The 19,188-nt window shown below is 54.4% G+C and overlaps 1 protein-coding gene across 2 annotated transcripts in view; it reads left to right on the top strand.

Moving 5' to 3' along the window:
- Window positions 1-19,188, top strand: part of MEGF6 (multiple EGF like domains 6) — a 72,253-nt gene that overhangs the window by 48,415 nt on the left and 4,650 nt on the right. For both annotated transcript variants that reach the window (XM_027658049.1, XM_027658050.1), the window contains 23 exons: window positions 2,844-2,969; window positions 3,803-3,925; window positions 4,306-4,428; window positions 5,993-6,130; window positions 6,556-6,678; window positions 7,194-7,316; window positions 7,422-7,589; window positions 7,813-7,944; window positions 8,081-8,209; window positions 9,803-9,931; window positions 10,063-10,197; window positions 10,508-10,642; window positions 12,819-12,944; window positions 13,848-13,979; window positions 14,373-14,501; window positions 14,874-15,005; window positions 15,326-15,454; window positions 16,027-16,155; window positions 16,624-16,752; window positions 16,983-17,111; window positions 17,282-17,410; window positions 18,611-18,739; window positions 19,006-19,134. In XM_027658049.1, the coding sequence (XP_027513850.1) occupies window positions 2,844-2,969; window positions 3,803-3,925; window positions 4,306-4,428; window positions 5,993-6,130; window positions 6,556-6,678; window positions 7,194-7,316; window positions 7,422-7,589; window positions 7,813-7,944; window positions 8,081-8,209; window positions 9,803-9,931; window positions 10,063-10,197; window positions 10,508-10,642; window positions 12,819-12,944; window positions 13,848-13,979; window positions 14,373-14,501; window positions 14,874-15,005; window positions 15,326-15,454; window positions 16,027-16,155; window positions 16,624-16,752; window positions 16,983-17,111; window positions 17,282-17,410; window positions 18,611-18,739; window positions 19,006-19,134 (3,006 nt within the window). The remainder of the gene's footprint in view (window positions 1-2,843; window positions 2,970-3,802; window positions 3,926-4,305; window positions 4,429-5,992; window positions 6,131-6,555; window positions 6,679-7,193; window positions 7,317-7,421; window positions 7,590-7,812; window positions 7,945-8,080; window positions 8,210-9,802; window positions 9,932-10,062; window positions 10,198-10,507; window positions 10,643-12,818; window positions 12,945-13,847; window positions 13,980-14,372; window positions 14,502-14,873; window positions 15,006-15,325; window positions 15,455-16,026; window positions 16,156-16,623; window positions 16,753-16,982; window positions 17,112-17,281; window positions 17,411-18,610; window positions 18,740-19,005; window positions 19,135-19,188) is intronic.

Raw genomic sequence — 19,188 nt, forward strand, 5'->3', positions numbered from 1 at the left:
CACATCTCAGCACAACTGGGGTGGTGCAGGAGCCCCCTGCCCATCAGTGTCACCACGGTGGCTCAGTGTGACAGCACAGGACTCGTGGCTTGGCTGCACATCGTGCCCGTGCCACTGGCTCTGTATGGCTCACGTAGAGCCAGCGGTGCCAACTGTCTCTTGACAGAGGAAAACTTCTGGTTCCCATTTTCCCAGTGGTCTGGAGTGGCCCCACTATGGCTGGGGCAGCACCTGCCCCTTTGCCCTCCAGGGGAGGCTCGAGGGGTTTGTTCCTCTTTAGGAGTAGGTCTGTCAGCAAAGAGGTGACACAGAAAGAAACACAGGAGTGAGGAAAACACTCTGCAAGACTCCTGTACTCTCACTGCTTCACCTTTTATGTTCTCTCAGCAATCTGCACGAAGCTCTCCAGCCTTACAGTGGTTCTCTCTGCTGAAATCTTGTGTGGAAGAAGAACCCAGACTTTAGTTTTTTCCACTCAGAAAAGTTGTGTTTTAGAGGCTGTTATTTAGACTTCAAATTCATCTGAATAACTGCATCCTGGGAGGTTATTTTAGATGTATGATGCATTGGCTTGTTCTACGTTGGCCCAGTGCTTTTCCCAGATGAAGGAATGTTTTGGCAGGCATCAGCGTTGTTTTACTTCTTTTTTTTTTAAAAAGGCACTCTAACAAGCACATTATTTATGGCTATTTTTGAATATATGTTATTAAACACTTTAATATATTGGAATATTTTTAAATGACCACCCATCTCTGCTAGAGCTTGAGTAGTGTAACTCTGACCCAGAACTTTTCAGGAATATCCAGTGTTTCTGTTGTTTCCTTCCAAATGGACTAAGGGAAACAATGTCAGCACAGCTGACAGAAACCCCGAGTTCTTGCTGCAGCCATAGGTTGTGTATGGCAAAACCTTGACCCTGTGAAGTTGCTTTTATTCCCCCAAATGTTGTTTAGTTAATCAGAAGCATAAAATGGGAATTTGGGGTTTTATAATGTTTGAAATGAAAGCGCTCTGCAGCTCCAAGTTAAGGAGTAATTTCTTACAGGGGAACTGTGTGCAGAAAAAAAAAATAGATGTTTTTGCCCTTTATTTTCCTCCTGAACCAAATATTTGTTTTCACTAATGTACAAGAGCATGGACCCAACTTGCCTTGGGAATCAGAGGTGCTTTACAAGCAGAGACTTTTTCTGGCAGCTGCTTTCCAGGCTCTCCTGCTTCCAAAGTTGTGGAGGCTGCTGAGGGCACCGTGAGCACCTGAAGGATCAGCCTGGGAAAGATGGTTTTCATTAGAGATATTTTTAGCTTTCTCATAAGATTCCTCAGAGCCAGCACGTTAGTTTATACTGGAGTTTAAAAAATAGGTTAGAAATGTGTGAGCCCACAACTCATTGTACTGTTCTGCCGATGGAAACCGGGGCTGGATTTCCATCCCAGACCAGGGCTGGGTTTAGCCCGTCCCACTCGCCCAGCTGTGGTGGGCAGCATGTTGTGACAGACTGGTGGCTCCTAAGAGACAGAACAGACTTTAAAGGCCAATTTCCCAATTCCCACAAGGGGCACTTCTCTTTGGAGCTGTCGCTGAGATGCTCAGTGGATAAGGAATAGCTGGACTAACTCAGGAGACAGTCAGTGGTCCAAGAGGAGACTTTCGTCACTCTGGAGGTGTGTAATTACCCCACGATGGCTCATCTGGCAGTCCATGGATCCTGCTGCAGTAAAACAAGCAGGCAGGCTCAGCCCACTGGCTCACTGAAAGGTGCACCCATCCCAGTTAAACATCCTGCTCCTCTGCTTATCCTGCAGAGACATCCCAGACTACAGGAACAGGGAGGGGGAGGAGAAGGCTGTTTCCAGGCCTGATTAATGATAGCAGGCTTGTAAGGAGTCCACGTGTTGGGTCATGAGGTCTGTTTTGTGCTGTAGCCCAGGCAAAACCTTCTGTTTTCTGACTGCTTGAAATCCTCTGGGCTCCTTGCGCAAGGCCACACAGAAACACCGTGGCACGGCCAGGAACACCAGTTGGGAAGCTCAATTCCCAGTCCTGCCTGCACTTGGGATGAAACCAGAGCTCTGGCTGGTGTATGTCTGGGTGCTCTGGCTGGGTGATGCTGCTGGCCAAGCCCACGTGTCCCAGGTTTCACACAGAACGTCCTGGTCAGAGCCCCGAGCTGAGGGTTGTTACAGGACTTCTGCTCATCACAGAGCCAGAAACTCAGTTTTCCATATAATTTTATCACAGGAAAACCTGAATATGCCTGAGCACAGCTCCCTGGGCAGTAATGACTTGAACTGGCTGTGGCACTGCACCTGCAGTGACTGCCTTGGAACAGAGTGATGGGAATTCCAGCAATAACATGCTGACGTGAGAAGCCTGCTCGCTGACACGGGGCCCTTTGGAGAGGGTGGGTGCCTGGCAGGAAATGTGCTGGGTCCTGGCTTCCCTGCCAGGTAATGCTGCACAGGACCTAGACCAGACCCCTGTGTCCTGGTCTCACCTTCCAGGAGAGCAATGGGACCTCTTATGGTGGAAAAGAATTATTTGAAGTTCCTACCCAGCACTGTTGAGCTGATCTTACCTTGAAAGGACAGGGTCCCCATCCTGAGGGTCTCTCTGGCACAGGGGTGAGTGGCCTCTGCTGTGCTGCCCACAGGTTTTGCAGCAACACCTCCCACTTCTTCTTCGTGAGGCTGGCCATGAACTTGTAGCTTGAGCACAGGCTGAATGTGCCCCAGTTTTAAATTCTCTGCATCCTCACAGTGTGCAGTTTGCCCTGGTCCTGCGCAGGAGGCTCATCCGGGTGCTGCTCTCTTTGTGACAAACGTTGTGTCCCTCTGCCCCGCAGCCGTGAACTCGTGTGCCCTGAACAACGGTGGCTGTGAGCACGACTGCGTGCAGGTGACGCTGGCACAGCACCGCTGCCAGTGCCGCCACAACTTCCAGCTGCAGGAGGACGGGAAGCGCTGTGTCCGTGGGGGGGGGGGGGGGGGGGGGGGGGGGGGGGGGGGCAGAGCTGCCATCTGGGAGCTGAGGGACAGGGAGCACACACCGGCACGCTCAGATGTCCAGCAGATCAGACTGGGGGGGTTTCCAGTAAAAACTCTGTGTGTTTTGTTGTCATGGACATATCCTGCAACTTATTCCAAGGGATAGGAAGAGCTGGAGGAGCGCAGCCAACAAAAATGAAATTGTCTGAAGGCACAGGCTGCTGTGAGAGTGGAGGATCAGCAGCGTGTGGCAGCAGGATGGGATCTTCTCCCTCAGCCTGGAGACAGCTCTCTGGCTGACCTGCTCCCAGCTCAGGAGGGAGAGAAGCCAAAGGGGACAGAGCACAAGGTTGATCTCCTCATTCATAGCAGCTGTCATTCAAGAGGCAGGAGGGGGAGAGTCTTTAGCTGTGAAGTTGCTAAGGGAAAAGGAACGACTGGGATATTACAAATGCAGCAGTTGGAGGGGTTTGGAGCATCTGTCCTGGTCCTGGAGCAGGTCAGAGGTTGGCAAAGCTCTGGGTAGGAGCACTCGGAGCAAATTGCCAGCACTTGCTGCGTAATGTCTGCAGAGGGACGTGCCCGTGCCAAGCTTCTGCTGGGAGGGTTTTACAGGATCTCTCACTGTGTAAATCCTCCTGCCCATGGAGCAGTTAAGGGGCAGGAGTGGGGATTCTCTGCCCGGTACAGAACAGGCTCTCACAGACAGCAGCTCCTCTGCTGGGCACAGCTGCTTGGGGCTCTGTTCTCCCACAGAGCCATGAGAGCCAGGGTGTGTTGGACTGATGCTGCCTGTCTGCTCTGCTCTGCCCTGCAGTGAGGAACCCCTGTGCTGACGGGAACGGGGGCTGCCAGCACCGCTGCCACGGCCACCGCGGCCGCGCCCGCTGCGAGTGCCACCCCGGCTACCGCCTGGGGCCCGACGGCAAGGCCTGCGAGGGTGAGTGCCCTGCCCTCCTGCCCTCCTGCCCTCCTGCCCTCCTGCCCAGGAGGGAAGCTCCTGTGTCGCAGGGGCTGGGGGGTGTTCAGTGTGAACACAGCGGAGGGATGCACACGGCAGGGATCGCTCAGTTGGGGTCTGTCCAGGAGCCCGGCTGGAGCTCTCTGCAGCAGCCCCCCAGTTTCATATGATCCAATTTCCTGGGGAACTCTACAGCAATTCTGAATTCTTAACTGTGTCTTTGTCAGTCTGGACCCCAGTGAAGGATTCAGGGTGCGAGAAACCAGTGAAAAAACCTCAAAAGTTAGTAACAGTAGGTCCCTTTGGAAAAATGTTTATGGCTCAGCCTGCCTAGCTCATTGTTTGCTCACCTCTCACAGATGTGAACGAGTGCCTGACCGGACTGGCCATGTGTTCACACCAGTGCCTGAACACACGGGGCTCCTTCAAGTGCACCTGTAACCCGGGCTACGAGCTGGGGGCAGATGGCAAACAGTGCTACCGTGAGTACTGCGGGACACGGGGCGGCCTCTGCACGTGTTTGTCACTGTCCTCGCTGAACTGTCAGGGCCAAGTCAGAGCAATCTTTGCTGAAGAGTTTCACAAGCAGCTTTGGGGCTGTTTACTCCCCCACCAAGATAAAAAACTTGGTCTGATCTTAAAAGTCGCCACGAAGCTACTTTAGCCGGTTTAGGCAATTAATTTGGGGCCATTTGGCTCCAAACAGGCCAAGTTCTGCTCTTGGGGACTTCGTTGGACAAGTTCAGTCAGCTGCAGATGTGTCACTGGAGGAGGAATTGGGCCAGTGAAGGGATCACATCTGTTCCCATCAAGGAAAGAAATAAACACTGTGATGCAAGAGTGAGCCAGGCTGTCTGTGCAGCTTTGTTCAGCTGATGCACGTTCAGGACAGGCTGAACCAGAGCTATCAGCACCAGCAACCCCTTATAGATGTACACCACAGGGGCAGTCCTAGTGCTGGCAGCTGGTGTTACTGGGAGCTGTGATGCTCCACTTGTGCAGCTGGACCTTACCAAGGGTGCAAGGATAAGGCTTTGCAGACCATAAATGGGTCTTGAAAGGCATCACACAGAGCACTGTGAGGAATCAGGCTGATGAGATGGTATTTAAGAGCCTAAAGATGTACACAACTCCCTTCCTAGGAACATGGTTGGTCTCACACCATGATCATTGACACTGCTCTGGGGCCAACTACAGAACAAAGCAGCCTTCCCACATGAGAAGTGTTTCTCCCTGCCCTTTCTAGCATGTTTCTTTTGTGCAAAACCTTGCTTGTGCTGCATTAATAAGAAAGGGAAAGAAAGGGATGATAATCATGTTGTGAACCCTGGAATATAGTCCTCCACTGTGGCACATCTTTTGTTTCTGTCAAGCACAGATCCATTGGGAAGCATCAAGCTGCCTTTCTTTATCCTCCTTGGGTCTGAACACATGAAAAACTCAATGTTCTCGAGGGCAGAAATTGTTTTCCTGAGGTTCAGGACTGAGTCAAACTCTGTGAAACAAGTTCCTTTTAGTTTAAGAAAGCTTAATTAACTAGACAAGTTTATGGAACCCTTGCCAAGCTGGGATGATCTATGGCTGCGATTGATGTTCGTGCCGACCATTTTTGACATGTCAGGAACTAACGATTCTCGCTGTAGGCATCTGGATGTTTCCCCAGTTAGCTGTGTTCTGCTGCTCCCATTTCTCCCTGGCACCAGAACAGCTCTGCTCTGAGGCTGAGCCAACTTTTGGTTGGCAGCACACGCTGCAGCTTGGCAGGAGCAGGAGCAGTTTCATCCGCAGCCTGTTCATCCCAGAGATTGTCCAGAGCCTGCTCCACAGCTCCGTCCCTGAGAGGCTGCGTGAGATCCCTCGGTTTCTTTTTATACCACACTGCCCAGCCCAGCAGTGGCCTCTGTGCAGAGCTATTTCCATCCTTTCCCACTGCAGATCCCCCTCCTCAACAGCGATGCGGTGCCAGGAGCTGGCTGGGGCGCGGCACCGAGGGCAGGCACAGGCCAGCTGTGTCACACGGGGCCCTAACCAGTCTGCCTTTTCCAGGGATAGAGATGGAGATCGTGAACAGCTGCGAAGCCAACAACGGGGGCTGTTCCCATGTGTGCCACCACACCAGCTCTGGCCCAGTGTGCACCTGTAACTTTGGCTTTCGGCTGGAGGAGGACCAGAAGTCGTGCACTGGTAAGGCAGGGAAAGGTCCTGAGTTACAGGCACATCTCAGGTAACTCTGAGGGTCTCTCTTGGCTGCTGTGTGTGTGCATTACAAACAGGCTAAGGAGGATAGAAACAGATGGGAAGATATACTTGGACAGCACTTATGACTTCCAAACTAATTAGTTTTTCCCCGCTGAAACTGCTCTAAGCAGGAGTCAGTGTTACAGCTGGGATCACCTTGTGTGTAAGCACAAAAATCCTGTAAAAACAGTCTTGAACTGGGAACCACAGTGAACTTCCCACAGGCCTGGAGGATTCATGATCCAAGAGGAACTCAGGAATACTGGCTTGGCATTTGGCTCAGTAAAAGCTCACCAGAACTGGTCAGGGAGTAATTTAACAGTTCCTGTCACCACTGTACAGTGTATTAACACCCTTTATGTTTTATTTAGATATCAATGAGTGTGACACTGGTTCTCACTGTTGTCACCAAGACTGTTACAACTACCCTGGGGGCTACGAGTGCTCCTGCCATGCAGGGTACAGGCTGAGCACGGATGGCTGTGGGTGTGATGGTGAGTACCAGCCTCTCACTGGGCTCCAAGCAAACCCTCTCTGCTGAGACACTGACTAATGCAGCTTTTAATTAAAAGAACAAGAAATTGTCCTACCTGGTTGTGAGCAGCCAGGCATTTCTTCCAGCTTCTCCCAGCCCATACTAGTTTTCCTGGCAGCTCTCTGATGAGTCACTTTCTTAGGAGAAAGAATATAGGGAAAAATCCCCCTAATAAGTTGTTCTCACTACCAGGGCTCTCAAGGACATTTCACAGGGGAAGAGCCAAACTCACCCACCTGTTTCTACACAATTAGTGATGGATGGCAACTGAAATGGAGCACGTTTTATGTTGAAACCCAGATATCCCTAATGCCTGGAGTGGTTTCACTCCATTTTTAGAGTCGATGGCTTCACATACTTAGCAGAGAGGATGCCATCAGCCTGCTCACTGCTGCATGGCCAGATGCATGTCTGGGCCCCTGTCCTGCACAGGGGGACTGCTCCCGTTACACCAGAGTCTCCCATGTTTTGTAGATGTGGATGAGTGCTCTTCAAACAATGGTGGGTGTGAGCACACGTGCCAGAACCAGCTGGGGTCGTTCCAGTGTGGCTGTGAGATTGGACACAAGCTGGACGAGGACCGAAGGAGCTGCATCTGTAAGTGCCTTGTCTGTGGGGCCACGGGCACCTCCCCTCTGCCACCTGGCCAAGCCAGGACCGTGTGGCCTGGAGCTCCTTAGCCCTGCACCTCCCCTTTTCCAGCCCTGGAGGACACTGTGGAAGCTCTGGATGGTCGGCGCCCCGTTATCCGCCCGATCCCTCACGTCGCCATCCTGCGAGATGAATTCACCCAGCTCTTCAACGACGACTACGAGGAGGAGGAGGAAGAGATGGAAGCAAGAGGGGAGCACACACTTTCAGAGAAATTCGGTGGGCATTTTTGGGCAGCAGGGGCCAATGCCATGCTTGGAACTCTTCAGAAATAGTGGGGCTGGGTTTATTTGTGTTGGGTGAACACAGCCCCAGACCCGTCAAGTGCCTTTCCTGTGTTTGGCTTTGCTGCAGCCAGAACATGGGGGTTTCCCTGCCTGGACTCCCAGGGATGCTGAGGCCGCCTCGGGGGGGTTCTCACTCATGGTGCCTCTCGTTGCAGTTTGCCTGGAGCGCACGTTCGGCCCCGACTGCAGCCTGACCTGTGAGGACTGTGCCAACGGAGCCGCCTGCAATGCCGAGGGCACCGGCTGTGAGTGCCCAGCCGGCTGGACGGGCACCCTCTGCAACCAGAGTGAGTGGTGCCGATGGAGCAGCGAGGGAGCCGCTCTCCCCTGCCCCGGGTGTGCTGTGGGGGCAGCCCTGGGGGGCTGGGGCAGCCCTGGGGGCTGCGGCCGCCGGCTGAGCCCCGTCTGCCTCTCCCTGCCCAGCTTGCCCTGCCGGCACCTTCGGCAGCAACTGCAGCCAGAGCTGCCGCTGCCAGAACGGCGGCTCCTGCGACCCCACCACCGGCGCCTGCCGCTGCCCGCCCGGCGTGGCCGGGGAGCTCTGCCAGGACGGTAAGCACAGCGCTCGGGGAGGGTCTCACCTCGCTGCCAAAAGGCAGGACGGCACCTCTGTGGGGCCCCGAAGTCACACACCAAACCCGGGGCCCTCCCTGGCAGTTTTCTTTTCTCCCTGAAATGGTTTTCCGTAAGGAAAAGTTCCTGGGGTGCTGGTTGTGAGTGCTGCTCCCCAGCTGGTGGAGGTGGTTCTTTTCTGGTTCTCTCAGTGTGTTAGCAGAGGGTTTGCCATCACTTGGTAAATGGCTGTTCTGGCCATTTCTGATGCCACTCTCAGATGTCCCAGTTGTGCTTCTCTGAAGCCTGAAAGCGTTTCCCACAGGATGCCCTACACTGGTCCCCTTGTAGCTGTTCACTGACAACATCTTTCAATACTCTCGTTGAACTGTCCCAGGGTGAGCTGCTCCAACACATCCCTGCTCCATGTGACTCTGTGGGTCACTGAGTTTTGTGTGGAAAAATGTCATTTTAGTAAGGAAAAGGTGGTAAAGGAGACTCTTCACCCTCAGAGCAGTGCTCTGGGGAGTGTGCTTGTCTTTACACTGGAAGACCTTTGCAGTCCCTGTTCGCTACTCAGTGGTGACTGGGGGCCAACATCTGTATTTCATGGGACATTCAGGGGCAGACATACGAAAGAATGTCAAAACCACAATTTCCATGGTAAATTTCCATGGAAACCATGGAGGTATTTTCCCCTGTAGAAAACCCGAAGCCTTGAAAAGCTGTGACGACAGTAGTTACCCACAGTACCCAAAGGAGGTGTCACTGCTGGTGGGGTTTGTTTCTTGCTCCCAAAGGGTTAAAATCTGGGGGACATAATCTAAAAACCCAGAAAGAGGGAGACAGTCAGAGATGGAGACAAAAGGACTTCAGTCACATGTTGGGAGCATATGGGAACTATTACTGAAGGAGAGGGAAGCAGAATGTAAATGAACACGAGGTACCCCGACCTTTCCTTTCTGAAGGAAGGGGGTGATTGAGGGGGACAGAGAGAAAACAGGAAAGTAAAATTAAAATAAACGATGCAGAATTGCTCTGTTGTCCCAGGGTGGCATTTCCTCTGCTCCTCTGTTTGTAGGGAGAAGGCACATGTTGCCGGGCAGCTGCTGGCCAGGGTCTTCTGCTGACACAACCTGTCTGCCATGTGCTTCCAATATCCAGATCTTTTGCATAACAGAGAAAAAATAATAATTTTATTCCCTTAATAGTGCAAATATCACTGTGGCTTATCAATAGGAGCAGCCTCATGGGTTACTTTCTCACACAGAAAAGCCTTGACCCCTCTGAGCCCTGTGGGTGGGTTATTTCTGGCCCAGCAGCACAGTTACTGGTCCCAGTGAGTGCAGAGCTGCTGGGTGCCCTGGAGGCACTGCAGAGAGTGGCAGCAAGTGGCATCCCCTGTGACACTGCGCAGGGCCAGCTGATTTTGAGCAGATACAGGGAATCTGGTCGCTCTCACCCTGCCTGCATCCCTTGCCCTGGTGCATCCCTGGCCTCACACAGCTCTGGCTCTGGTGTGTTTTTCTGCTGGAAGCCAAATGTCCATCTGAAACTGGCTCATCTTCCCAGGAAATCTCTTTCTATTACTAGGGTGCCCTAAAGGATTTTTTGGGAAACAATGCAGGAAAAAGTGCAACTGTGCCAACCGGGGGCGCTGCCATCGGATTTACGGAGCCTGCCTGTGCGATCCTGGCTTGTACGGCCGGTACTGCCACTTGGGTATGCCTGGCCTCATCCTCGCTGTCCTCGGATCCCAGCCTTCCCGGGCGCCGTCCCTGGGAAGGGCCGGCACTGGGAGGCGGTTTCTGTGCCTTGCCCTGGGTCTCTGACCGGCTTTTCCCTCCCTCCAGCCTGCCCCAAGTGGGCGTTCGGCGCGGGCTGCTCGGAGGAGTGTCGGTGTGTGCAGCCCCACACGCGGGACTGCGACAGGAGGGACGGCTCCTGCCACTGCAAGCCTGGCTACCGAGGCGAACGCTGCGAGACCAGTGAGTGCCCTGGGGTGTTCCTGGAGCATCCCCCTTTCTCCTCCCGCAGCCTCTTTCCCCTGCATTTATTTTCCGGGGGAAAAACTCCGCTTGCTTTCCGCCCTCCTGGACTGTCTCACCTCTCGTTCCCTTGGGAGCTCACCTTGCTCACCCTTGGTCACATTCAGCTGTCACCAGGACCTGTGTGGGGTGGGGACACCTGTAACTGCTGGTGGTGGAGGTTGGGAGGGTGCTCAGCACCTGGGGCTGCAGCTCTGTCAGGGGCAAGGAGTAATTCCAGACCTTTCTCTTGAACTGTGGCTGCTCACAGGCTGTGACCCTGGCTACTATGGGGATGGCTGCAAGAAGAAGTGTGACTGCTCCCCAGGAGTGTCCTGTGACCCTGTCACTGGAGAGTGCCAGAAGGAGTGTCCCCCAGGGTACCACGGGGAGAACTGTGACCAAGGTAAGGCAGGGCCATGCAGGGCAGCTCTGCACATGCTGCAAACTCACTGTTCTCGCTCACGTTTTTCTTCACAAAACAACTCAAAAGCACTTCCAGAATTCCCTGAGAGCCCCAGCCCACAGCAGATGATCTGGTGAGTGGCAAGTTGAGGCTTTAGGGGCCATGGGAGCTGCCATCTGCAGGTGTCTGGGAAATGCTGCTGTCTCCTTAAAGCAGGGGGGAAGGATTCCTCATGCAAAATGACCCTGATTCAGAAAAGGAGAACAGGGTCTCACTTCATCCTGCCACTTGGACATCTCTGTGTTGGTAGATGAAGGTGATAGGGATCTGATTATCTTTCCCTGCTCTTGATGTCTTTTCCCTTCCAGACAATCTGTGCCCAGCACAACACTATCACATTTTCTGCTCTGTTCTATATTGAAACTCTGATCTGCAAGTGCAAAAGAGGATTTTACATTTAATTTACATTAGGATTTAAACTTCTGCCTCTGCATGAACCTGCCAGAGCAGTTTTGTGCTCTTCACATGCAGGACCATTTGACAGGATGGTGACTGAACTGCCCAGCTCTGTGTGTGTCTGACAGTGTCCAACACTCAGGCTCTGAAAGTGCAGATTTCAAGATCCTGGGGGTGCTTGGGATTTTAGAGTGCTTGACTTTGTTCAGACAAAGGTGCTTTGAGTGAACCTAAAGGCAGTGAGTCATTGGCTCGAGGTGATTACAAAACATGAACACAGAGCTTGGAAAAGAATGACTTCTGCCAACCACAGAGACGACCAGAGATTGAAAAATCAACCTCCTCCTGCTCTTGTGGGGCTGGATCCTCCTGAATCCACTTCAGCTGCTTGGGTCCCACAGAAAATGCAAAAAGTTGGACTCTTGAAGTCCATACTTGAAGACAGACTGCAGTAGAAGACACTGCATTGAGAGTCTGGTGGTGGCCAGAATCTGGATTTGGATTCAAGCATCCTGGGAGTTTCTGCACTAACTGCTGTTTAGCCAAGCACTCCATCACCCCAGCCCAGAAATTACAACTGTGAGCCTCATTGATCTGCCAGCTCAGGGTGATGGTGCAGAGCCCCATCTCTGACAGAACATGGGCTGTTGGTCAGAATGAGAGCTGCAGACAGTCACAAAAATTCCAATGCAAGTGCTACCAGAGCTCCATAGGAGGAGAGAAGGGAGCAGCTCCTGCAGGGCTGTGCCCCTGGCAGGGTCTGGCAGCCCTGAGCCCCCTGTGGTGGGACACTGTGGCCCCTGGAGCCCCCGGAGCCCCCGGCACCTTGGCGGGCCGGGCGCTCCCGCTTGGGATATTTTTAAAAAGAGTAAGAAAGGAGCTAAAGCCTGTAGGGGGGAGTCACAGGAAATAACACAAATATTTGTATAGAAATAGTAGGCTGTTGGCTGTTGTTGGGATCTGGAAATTATTAAAGGGTGAAGACAAACATCTGCCATCAATTAGCAAAGAGGAGGAATAACAAAACCTCCACTGTGTCACTGGAAGTCGAGGCGCTGGTGTGCGTTTCCTCCCTGGTTTGTGCCGGTGTGTTTGCCTCTGCTGAAGCCTTTACAGAACATTGGCTTTGGTGAGAGTGGAGCTCTTGGGGGAGCCTCAGAGAGGATTGAAGGATCTTTGGGTCTGAGGCCCTCAGTCTCCACATCACTACCTGGCTGCTAAGTTGTGTCACGGGACACAAGAGGGAAGGAAAAGTGCCTGTTCCTCATATGGATGAGGATACTCCTTCTTCTTTCCTTTACATCAGTGTCCTGCTGCAAACCTGGCTGCTTCTTAAAATCCTGGTGCCCAGATCCTGTAGACATTCAGGTGGGGAGGTAAAAGCCCTCACAGGATCTTAGAAAAGGCAGGGGTGGTTCAGTTTGGGGCTCCCCTCTCCATGTTCTGAACCCCAGCCCAGAGAGAATGGGGTGGCTTGGGAAGTCATTATTTTGCAGAGTCCTGTCCACAGATTGGAGACCTCCAAGATTGTCAAGTCCAGCCTTTGACAGAGCACCACCATGCCCACTAAATCACGGGCACAGTCCTCCCTGGCAGCGTGGGAGCCTCTCACAGCCGGGCTGTTCCCCCAGACTCCTTCGAGCTGTGGGGCCGGGTTGGTAAAAACCTCTGGGGCATCTCGGGACGGGGGGCAGTTCTCACCCTGCTGTTCTCCCTGCAGAGTGCCCCCAGGGGACGTTTGGGGCGGGCTGCAGGTGGCCCTGTGCCTGTGGGGGAGCTTCCTGTGACCCGAGCACGGGGCAGTGCCACTGCCCACCCGGCTGGATGGGACACGACTGCGGCCAAGGTGAGCAGAGCAGATGTGCTGAGGGAGGGATTCGGGTGTAGAGCTGATATTTTGCCTTTGCTAAAGTTAGTTTCAAAAATATGCAGTGCAATTAGAATAATCTTTATGGAAAATTAGAGAAAGTGCAGCTTTTGATGATAAGTTCCAAACAACAGCCTGGGCCAGCTCCACTCTGCTGTCAAAGCTGAGGGAAGCACAACGAAAAGGATGAAGATATTTTCAGTTCTTAACATAGGAGAGGAATCTTCCTTTACCAATGTGTGTTTTTAATTGCCTTCACCAGATTACTCCTTAGCTACTGGAAAACTAGAGAATCTGAAATTAAGAGCTTTTTCATGATTGTACTTTATTACAGCAGCTGGAAGGCATTAGTCACATATAGATGTCCTGCTCTGAAGGGTTTGGCTGAGCAGTAAAACCACACATGCACGGTGCTTACCATACATTTCGAGCTGCCTTTTTTTCCAAGGCCCTGGAGCAGCTTAGGAGCAGTTGGAGAAGGATTCTTGCCCTGGCTTTAGCAGTTCTTAGCGTTTTGCTCCTCCTGTGCAGCTCACAGCAGGTCTGGGAGCACTGACGTGCTGTCCGTGGTGTGACGGCAGCTGCAGGGACCCTGTGCCAGCAACACCATTTCCCAGAGAGAAGCCCTTGGAGCTCCCCACGAGTGGATGCAAATCCAAAATTGGCATGGAAGTCCTGGAGTGAGCTCAGAATAGCACTTACCAAGGGCTCGCACACTGTTTGTGGAACAAGCAGAGCCACACTGTGCTCGCTGGTAGCCACGTGTTGCTGAACAGAAGTCCACGTCTTGCATGAAGGAGAAAGGAAACCCAGAAAACAGGCTTTTGCCTCTGCCTGCTGGGCTCTGATCCTAATGCTCCCCTCTTTCTGCCCATGCTCCAGCCTGCCCTGAGGGTCACTGGGGGCCGGGCTGCCAGGAGATCTGCCCCGACTGCGCCAACGACGCCCGCTGTGACCCCGCCACGGGAGCCTGTGTGTGCCCGCCCGGCTACACCGGCCAGCGCTGCCAGGACGGTGAGTGTGGGCTGCAGCAGGTCCCTCAGCAGGGATGTCCATCTCCAGCTGGAATGAGGGGTATTTTGGTGGACCTGGAGCACCTGCTCCAGCGAGCAGAGCACCCAGCAATGGACCAGGCACTGCCACGCTCAGCAGAGCAGGGTGAGCACTGGGCATGGCTCTGTCACCTCATTCCTTGGGGCACGGGCCGGGGGCTTCCCTTAAAGTCCCTCTAGTCCCATCTCCACAGGGGTTCTTTCTATGTCAGCAGAAAGGGAGGCAGATGAGTCCCCCGTCCTGTCCAGCCCAGAGCTGAGCACCCACACTCAGAGTGCCAGTGTCAGTGCCCTCAGGTCTGTCAGGATGGGGTTCCAGCAACCATCTGCACTCAGTCCCTGTTTCCCTTGGCAGTGTGTCCTCCAGGCTGGTTCGGCTCCGAGTGCCAGCTGAGCTGCAGCTGTGGGAACGAGGGACATTGTCATCCAGTGACAGGGATGTGCAGCTGCCCGCCTGGCTGGATGGGGCACAACTGCCAGAGAGGTACAGCATCACTCCTGGACCACACTGACCTGCTGTGCCAGTCTGTGTTGTCATTCCTCCATTCTCATCCTCGTGCTCTGCCTCTGCCAGGGAAATCTCTCTGAAATCCTTTCCTTTTCTCTGCTCTGTCCAGCTGGTGCCTCTGCCCTTTGTGCAGGAGGCCAGTTTGCAGAGTGAATTCACATCAAATGTGAGCCAGCGTGGCACCCGCTGTCACTGTCCCCCTGGGCTCTGTGCCCAGGGACCTGCAGCTGTGTTTGTGCCCAAGGGAATGTTGTGAGGGATGGGAAGGCAGCGCTGTGCCCACTCTGTGCTCTCGTGGAGGCCGAGCAGGTGGGGCACACAAGTGATGGGGTCCCTCCTGTGTTCCAGCCTGCGACGTGGGGCGCTGGGGCCCCGACTGTGCCCACGCCTGCAACTGCAGCAACAGCGACGGGAGCTGCAGCGCCGAGACCGGGCAGTGCCTCTGTGACGCCGGGTACACGGGCAGCCACTGCGAGCACAGTGAGTGCTGCCCCTGTGCCCTTACACCCAGCCAGCTGCTGCACGTGTGTGCTCCAGGGACAGGCATCGGTCCGCTCCAGTCCCCATGCCCGGGCTCTGATGCCCTCCCAGTCCTGATGCCAGACTGGCTCCGTCCTGAGGGTAGTGGGGTGATGTGGGTACATATCTGTAAGGGGCAGGGTAGAACCCACTGGTTGTTATAAAAGAGCGGCTGCCAGATACTCTTACTCCGTTCAGAACCTGATCCCCTGGCATAGCATATCTTCCCTGGGACTCTGGAAAGGACAGGCTCCTCAGTCTCATTTCCTTCTGCTTTCCAGAGTGCCCAGAGGGATGGTTTGGGCTGAGCTGTCGGCACCAGTGTCAGTGTGAGAACGGGGCAGCCTGTGACCATGTCAGCGGGGCCTGCACTTGCAGCCCAGGCTGGAGAGGAACATTCTGTGAGCACGGTGAGTACCTGCAGCTGGGGACCACAACCCACACCTCCATCCCACAGGGTTTGTGCTCCCTGTCTGACTTTACTGCCTGTTACAGCAAAGGGAATCCCTCAGGATGGTCATGGGGTGAACCACATGTCCGCAAGCTGCTGTCTCTGCTTTTAATTCTGGAGGGAAAAGGGCTAGAGAAAAAAAATAGACAAAATGTAAAAGAAGGGAATGCAGTGGATGCACAGCTGCCCTGGTCCTGGTGTGCACATGTTGCACACAGGATCTTGGAACAGCCTCTTGGAAGGGTCCCTGGTGCAGGGATCCCACCACCAGCCTGTGGTGGGATCTTGGTGGTCAGGAACTTCATGGCTTTTGTCTCCTGATCCACCGCAGCTCTGTCCTGTACCTGGAATGTCCAGAGTGGATATGGATCTAATATCTGCTGCCTTGCCAGGAGGGAGCCCTTCACAGTGGCCAACACACCAGTGCAGCCTTTTATCAGCCAAAAAGGCCACCAAGAAGCACCTTTTCTGCTGGGAGGTTTCCAGCTCTGTATAGTCATTTTGTGAGGATTTCTCCTTTGTTTTCCACAGCCTGTCCCGATGGATTTTATGGACTGGAGTGTCGGCAGAGCTGTGACTGCCTGAATGGTGCCCACTGTGACCCTGTGACAGGCCAGTGCCAGTGTCCCCCCGGCTGGACCGGCCCCCGCTGTGGCCAGGGTGGGTGTCTGTGGCTGGGCACCCCCCCTCTGTGCTGGGGTGGGATGGAGAGAGGCAGAGCTGCCCTCCATGGGCACTCTGGAGCCAGTGCTGTCTCTTTGCTGCCAGGTCATAGGAACCAGAGGTTTGGGTGACCATTCACCATCTGTGATTGTCTCTGGGTGGAGTTTAATTCTGCATGGCAGAGAAGTATTTGGATTCAGACTGGGAGGCTCTGGCTGAGCACACTGTGGTTGGATGCAATGAGGGCTTGGGCATTCAGCAAAACTGCTTCTAAATAGATTAAAAGGATGTAACACTGATGATAACAGTGTCAGGATGTCATCACCTGTAGGACACCTTATTTCTCATACAGCAGCCGAGCACCAGCGCTGGGTCCTCTCCCAGCCCCTGGGATGGTTGGGGGGGCTTGGCTGCTGTAATTCCCACCTGCTGCCTCACAGTCCTGCCTGCTCTGCTCCCCCTCAGTGTGCCAGGAGAACAGGTACGGCCAGGACTGCAGCCAGACCTGCCACTGCTTCAACAATGCCACCTGCAACCACGTCAGCGGCCGCTGCCTCTGCGCTGCCGGCTGGACGGGACCCACGTGCCAGCAAGGTAATGCTTCCCAATTCCAGCCATTCCTGGGGTGGAATGCCACTGCCTCTTGCCAAATGTCATCCTGTGGGCAGCTGAGCAGCCTCAGGGGGTCGTGGGCTCCTCTCACTGCAGCAATAACGGTGTTGGTTTGTACCAGGCCATCCACCCATGGCTCTGGCAGCTGCTGCAGTGTCGTGCCTGCCTCGAGCTGTGCCCTGACTGGCACGTTTGTCCTCCTTTTCCCTCAGCCTGCCCGGTGGGTTCCTTTGGGAAGAACTGCCTCCAGCGCTGCCTCTGCCAGAACGGTGGCACGTGTGACCCGGCCACGGGGGTCTGTGCTTGCCCCGCGGGCTGGACGGGGCTGGCCTGCGAGCTGGGTGAGGAGCAGCCAGGAAACCAGCCCTGGGGCAAACGTGTCCTGGTCTGGACTGGTTTTGCTCCAAGAGCCGGGGGTGGGTTGCAAGGGGCTGGTGGTGCGTGTGAGTGGGAGGGTGGGTGCTGGGATGGTGGGTACAGGATGGTGTCTCACCCTGTGCCCGTGTGCCAGCCTGTGCCCAGGGCCAGCACGGGGCCGACTGCCAGCAGCGCTGTGAGTGCCACCACGGGGGGCTGTGTGACCGGCGGACGGGGCAGTGCCTCTGCCAGCCCGGCTGGACGGGGGACAAGTGCGAGAGCCGTAAGTGGGGCACGGGGGCCTGGCCGTGGGCATCGACGGCTGTGTCAGCACCCAGTGCTGCACAGGGAGGGTCTGGGGGTCAGGGAGGGCTTAAGCAAAGGCATAAAATTCAGATTTCAGCACTACAGAGAGCTGTCAGGTGCCCTGGTTTTGCTCACTACTGTGCTTTCGCCTTCCATGGAATCACAGGGGTTGGAAGGGACCTTAAAGATCCTCCAGTTCCAACCCCATCTAATTCCTTTCCTCTGGAGGCTGTCCTGAAAGTGGTGGTGCACACACAGAGGCTGCACAGCAGCTGGTGGGAGAGGGATGGGGTTCCCAAGCGCCCAGACCCCCAGGCATCAGTTCCAAGTGGGGCTGAAGGCAGGACAGCAATCCTCCGTGGTGAAACCTAAATGCCAAGTGAGGGTCTTCCTCTCTCCCATTTATTGTAAGGGCAGCAGAAGATCATTTCCTTTCCATTCTTCCTTCCGTGTGTCCCTGTTTCACACTGACCCTCAGGGCCTGGCTTTGGTCCCAAGCTCCAGTAGATCATTACATCAGTCCCTCGGTGGTTCCTGTGCCTGCTGTATCCCTGGAGGTGACACACCCCCCCTGGCAATCCCCTTCCAATGAGGAAGTGTTGAAAAGGCTCTTGGCCTTCAGAGCAGCAACAGGGACTTCATCACATATCAGCACACCAAGAAGATGCCCACAGGCTTCTTCCCTTTCAGGAGTCACGATATCTCTTGGCACGTCCTTATATCTGGGTGTAAAGTTCGGTGCCAGCACTTGCCAGCTGAAGTCTGGCACAAGGGATCTGCCACCAACCACTCTCAGGTTTCTTGCTGGGAATGTTTGTCCCTTCAGGAGGCTGGAAACAGCTTGCCTGGCAGCTGAGTCTTGGCCACACAACTCACCTCACTGGATCCTGCTGCATCCCAAGGCAGTGTCCCCTCCCAGCATCCCCACACCTACAGCAGCAAGGTCCCTCAGCACCAGGCAGTGATAAGCAGTTCTAGAATTTCTTTCAATATAAATTAATGAAAAAACCCACCCAAAATGAAGAAATTATATTATTTTTAAAAAACCAAGGCTGTATTTCAAGCTGCCTGTGTGAGCACACAATGAGGTGTGTGCCTACACAAACTGCTGGCAAAAAACTCCCACGGCACTTTTTTTGGGTGTAACTTGTCCTCTCTCCCATTTTCATCCCTGAAGCTTGTCCAGAGGGGCGGTTTGGGGCACGCTGTGAGGAGCTCTGTGACTGTGGGGATGGTGTCTCGTGCCACCACGTCACCGGCGCTTGTGACTGCCCCCGTGGCTGGAGGGGCCGGCGCTGTGAGAAGGGTGAGGAACATCTCTGGGCAGGGGGAACCCAGGGAAACTGAGGCTCCTACAGAGTCTGGGTGGGAGGGAAGATTAATTTTTAATAAGAATTACAAACTGTGGCAAAACATTTTGAAGCTGTGACACAAGGTGCTGCCAGGCTGGCTCGGCACTGTGGGTGAGCACCAGGGCGGGAGCTGCCCCTGGGGCTCTGATGCCTTTCAGGCATTAACTACAACTTAAGACCCAGTCAGGAGGCTCACATCTCAATGTTTGTTTTCCCACAGCCTGCCTGCCAGGTTCCTTTGGGAAGAACTGTGCCAGCCGCTGCACCTGTCCCCTGGGAGTGCCCTGCCACCACGTCACCGGCCAGTGCGGCTGCCCCCCGGGACTGACCGGCTCTGGATGTGAAAAATGTACGGAGATGGCAGGGATCCTCTCACAGCTCTGCTGACAGGCTCTGGGGATGG

Source organism: Corapipo altera, unplaced genomic scaffold (assembly GCF_003945725.1).
Source record: "Corapipo altera isolate COAL_440 unplaced genomic scaffold, ASM394572v1 301, whole genome shotgun sequence".
Taxonomy (NCBI): Eukaryota; Metazoa; Chordata; class Aves; order Passeriformes; family Pipridae; genus Corapipo; species Corapipo altera.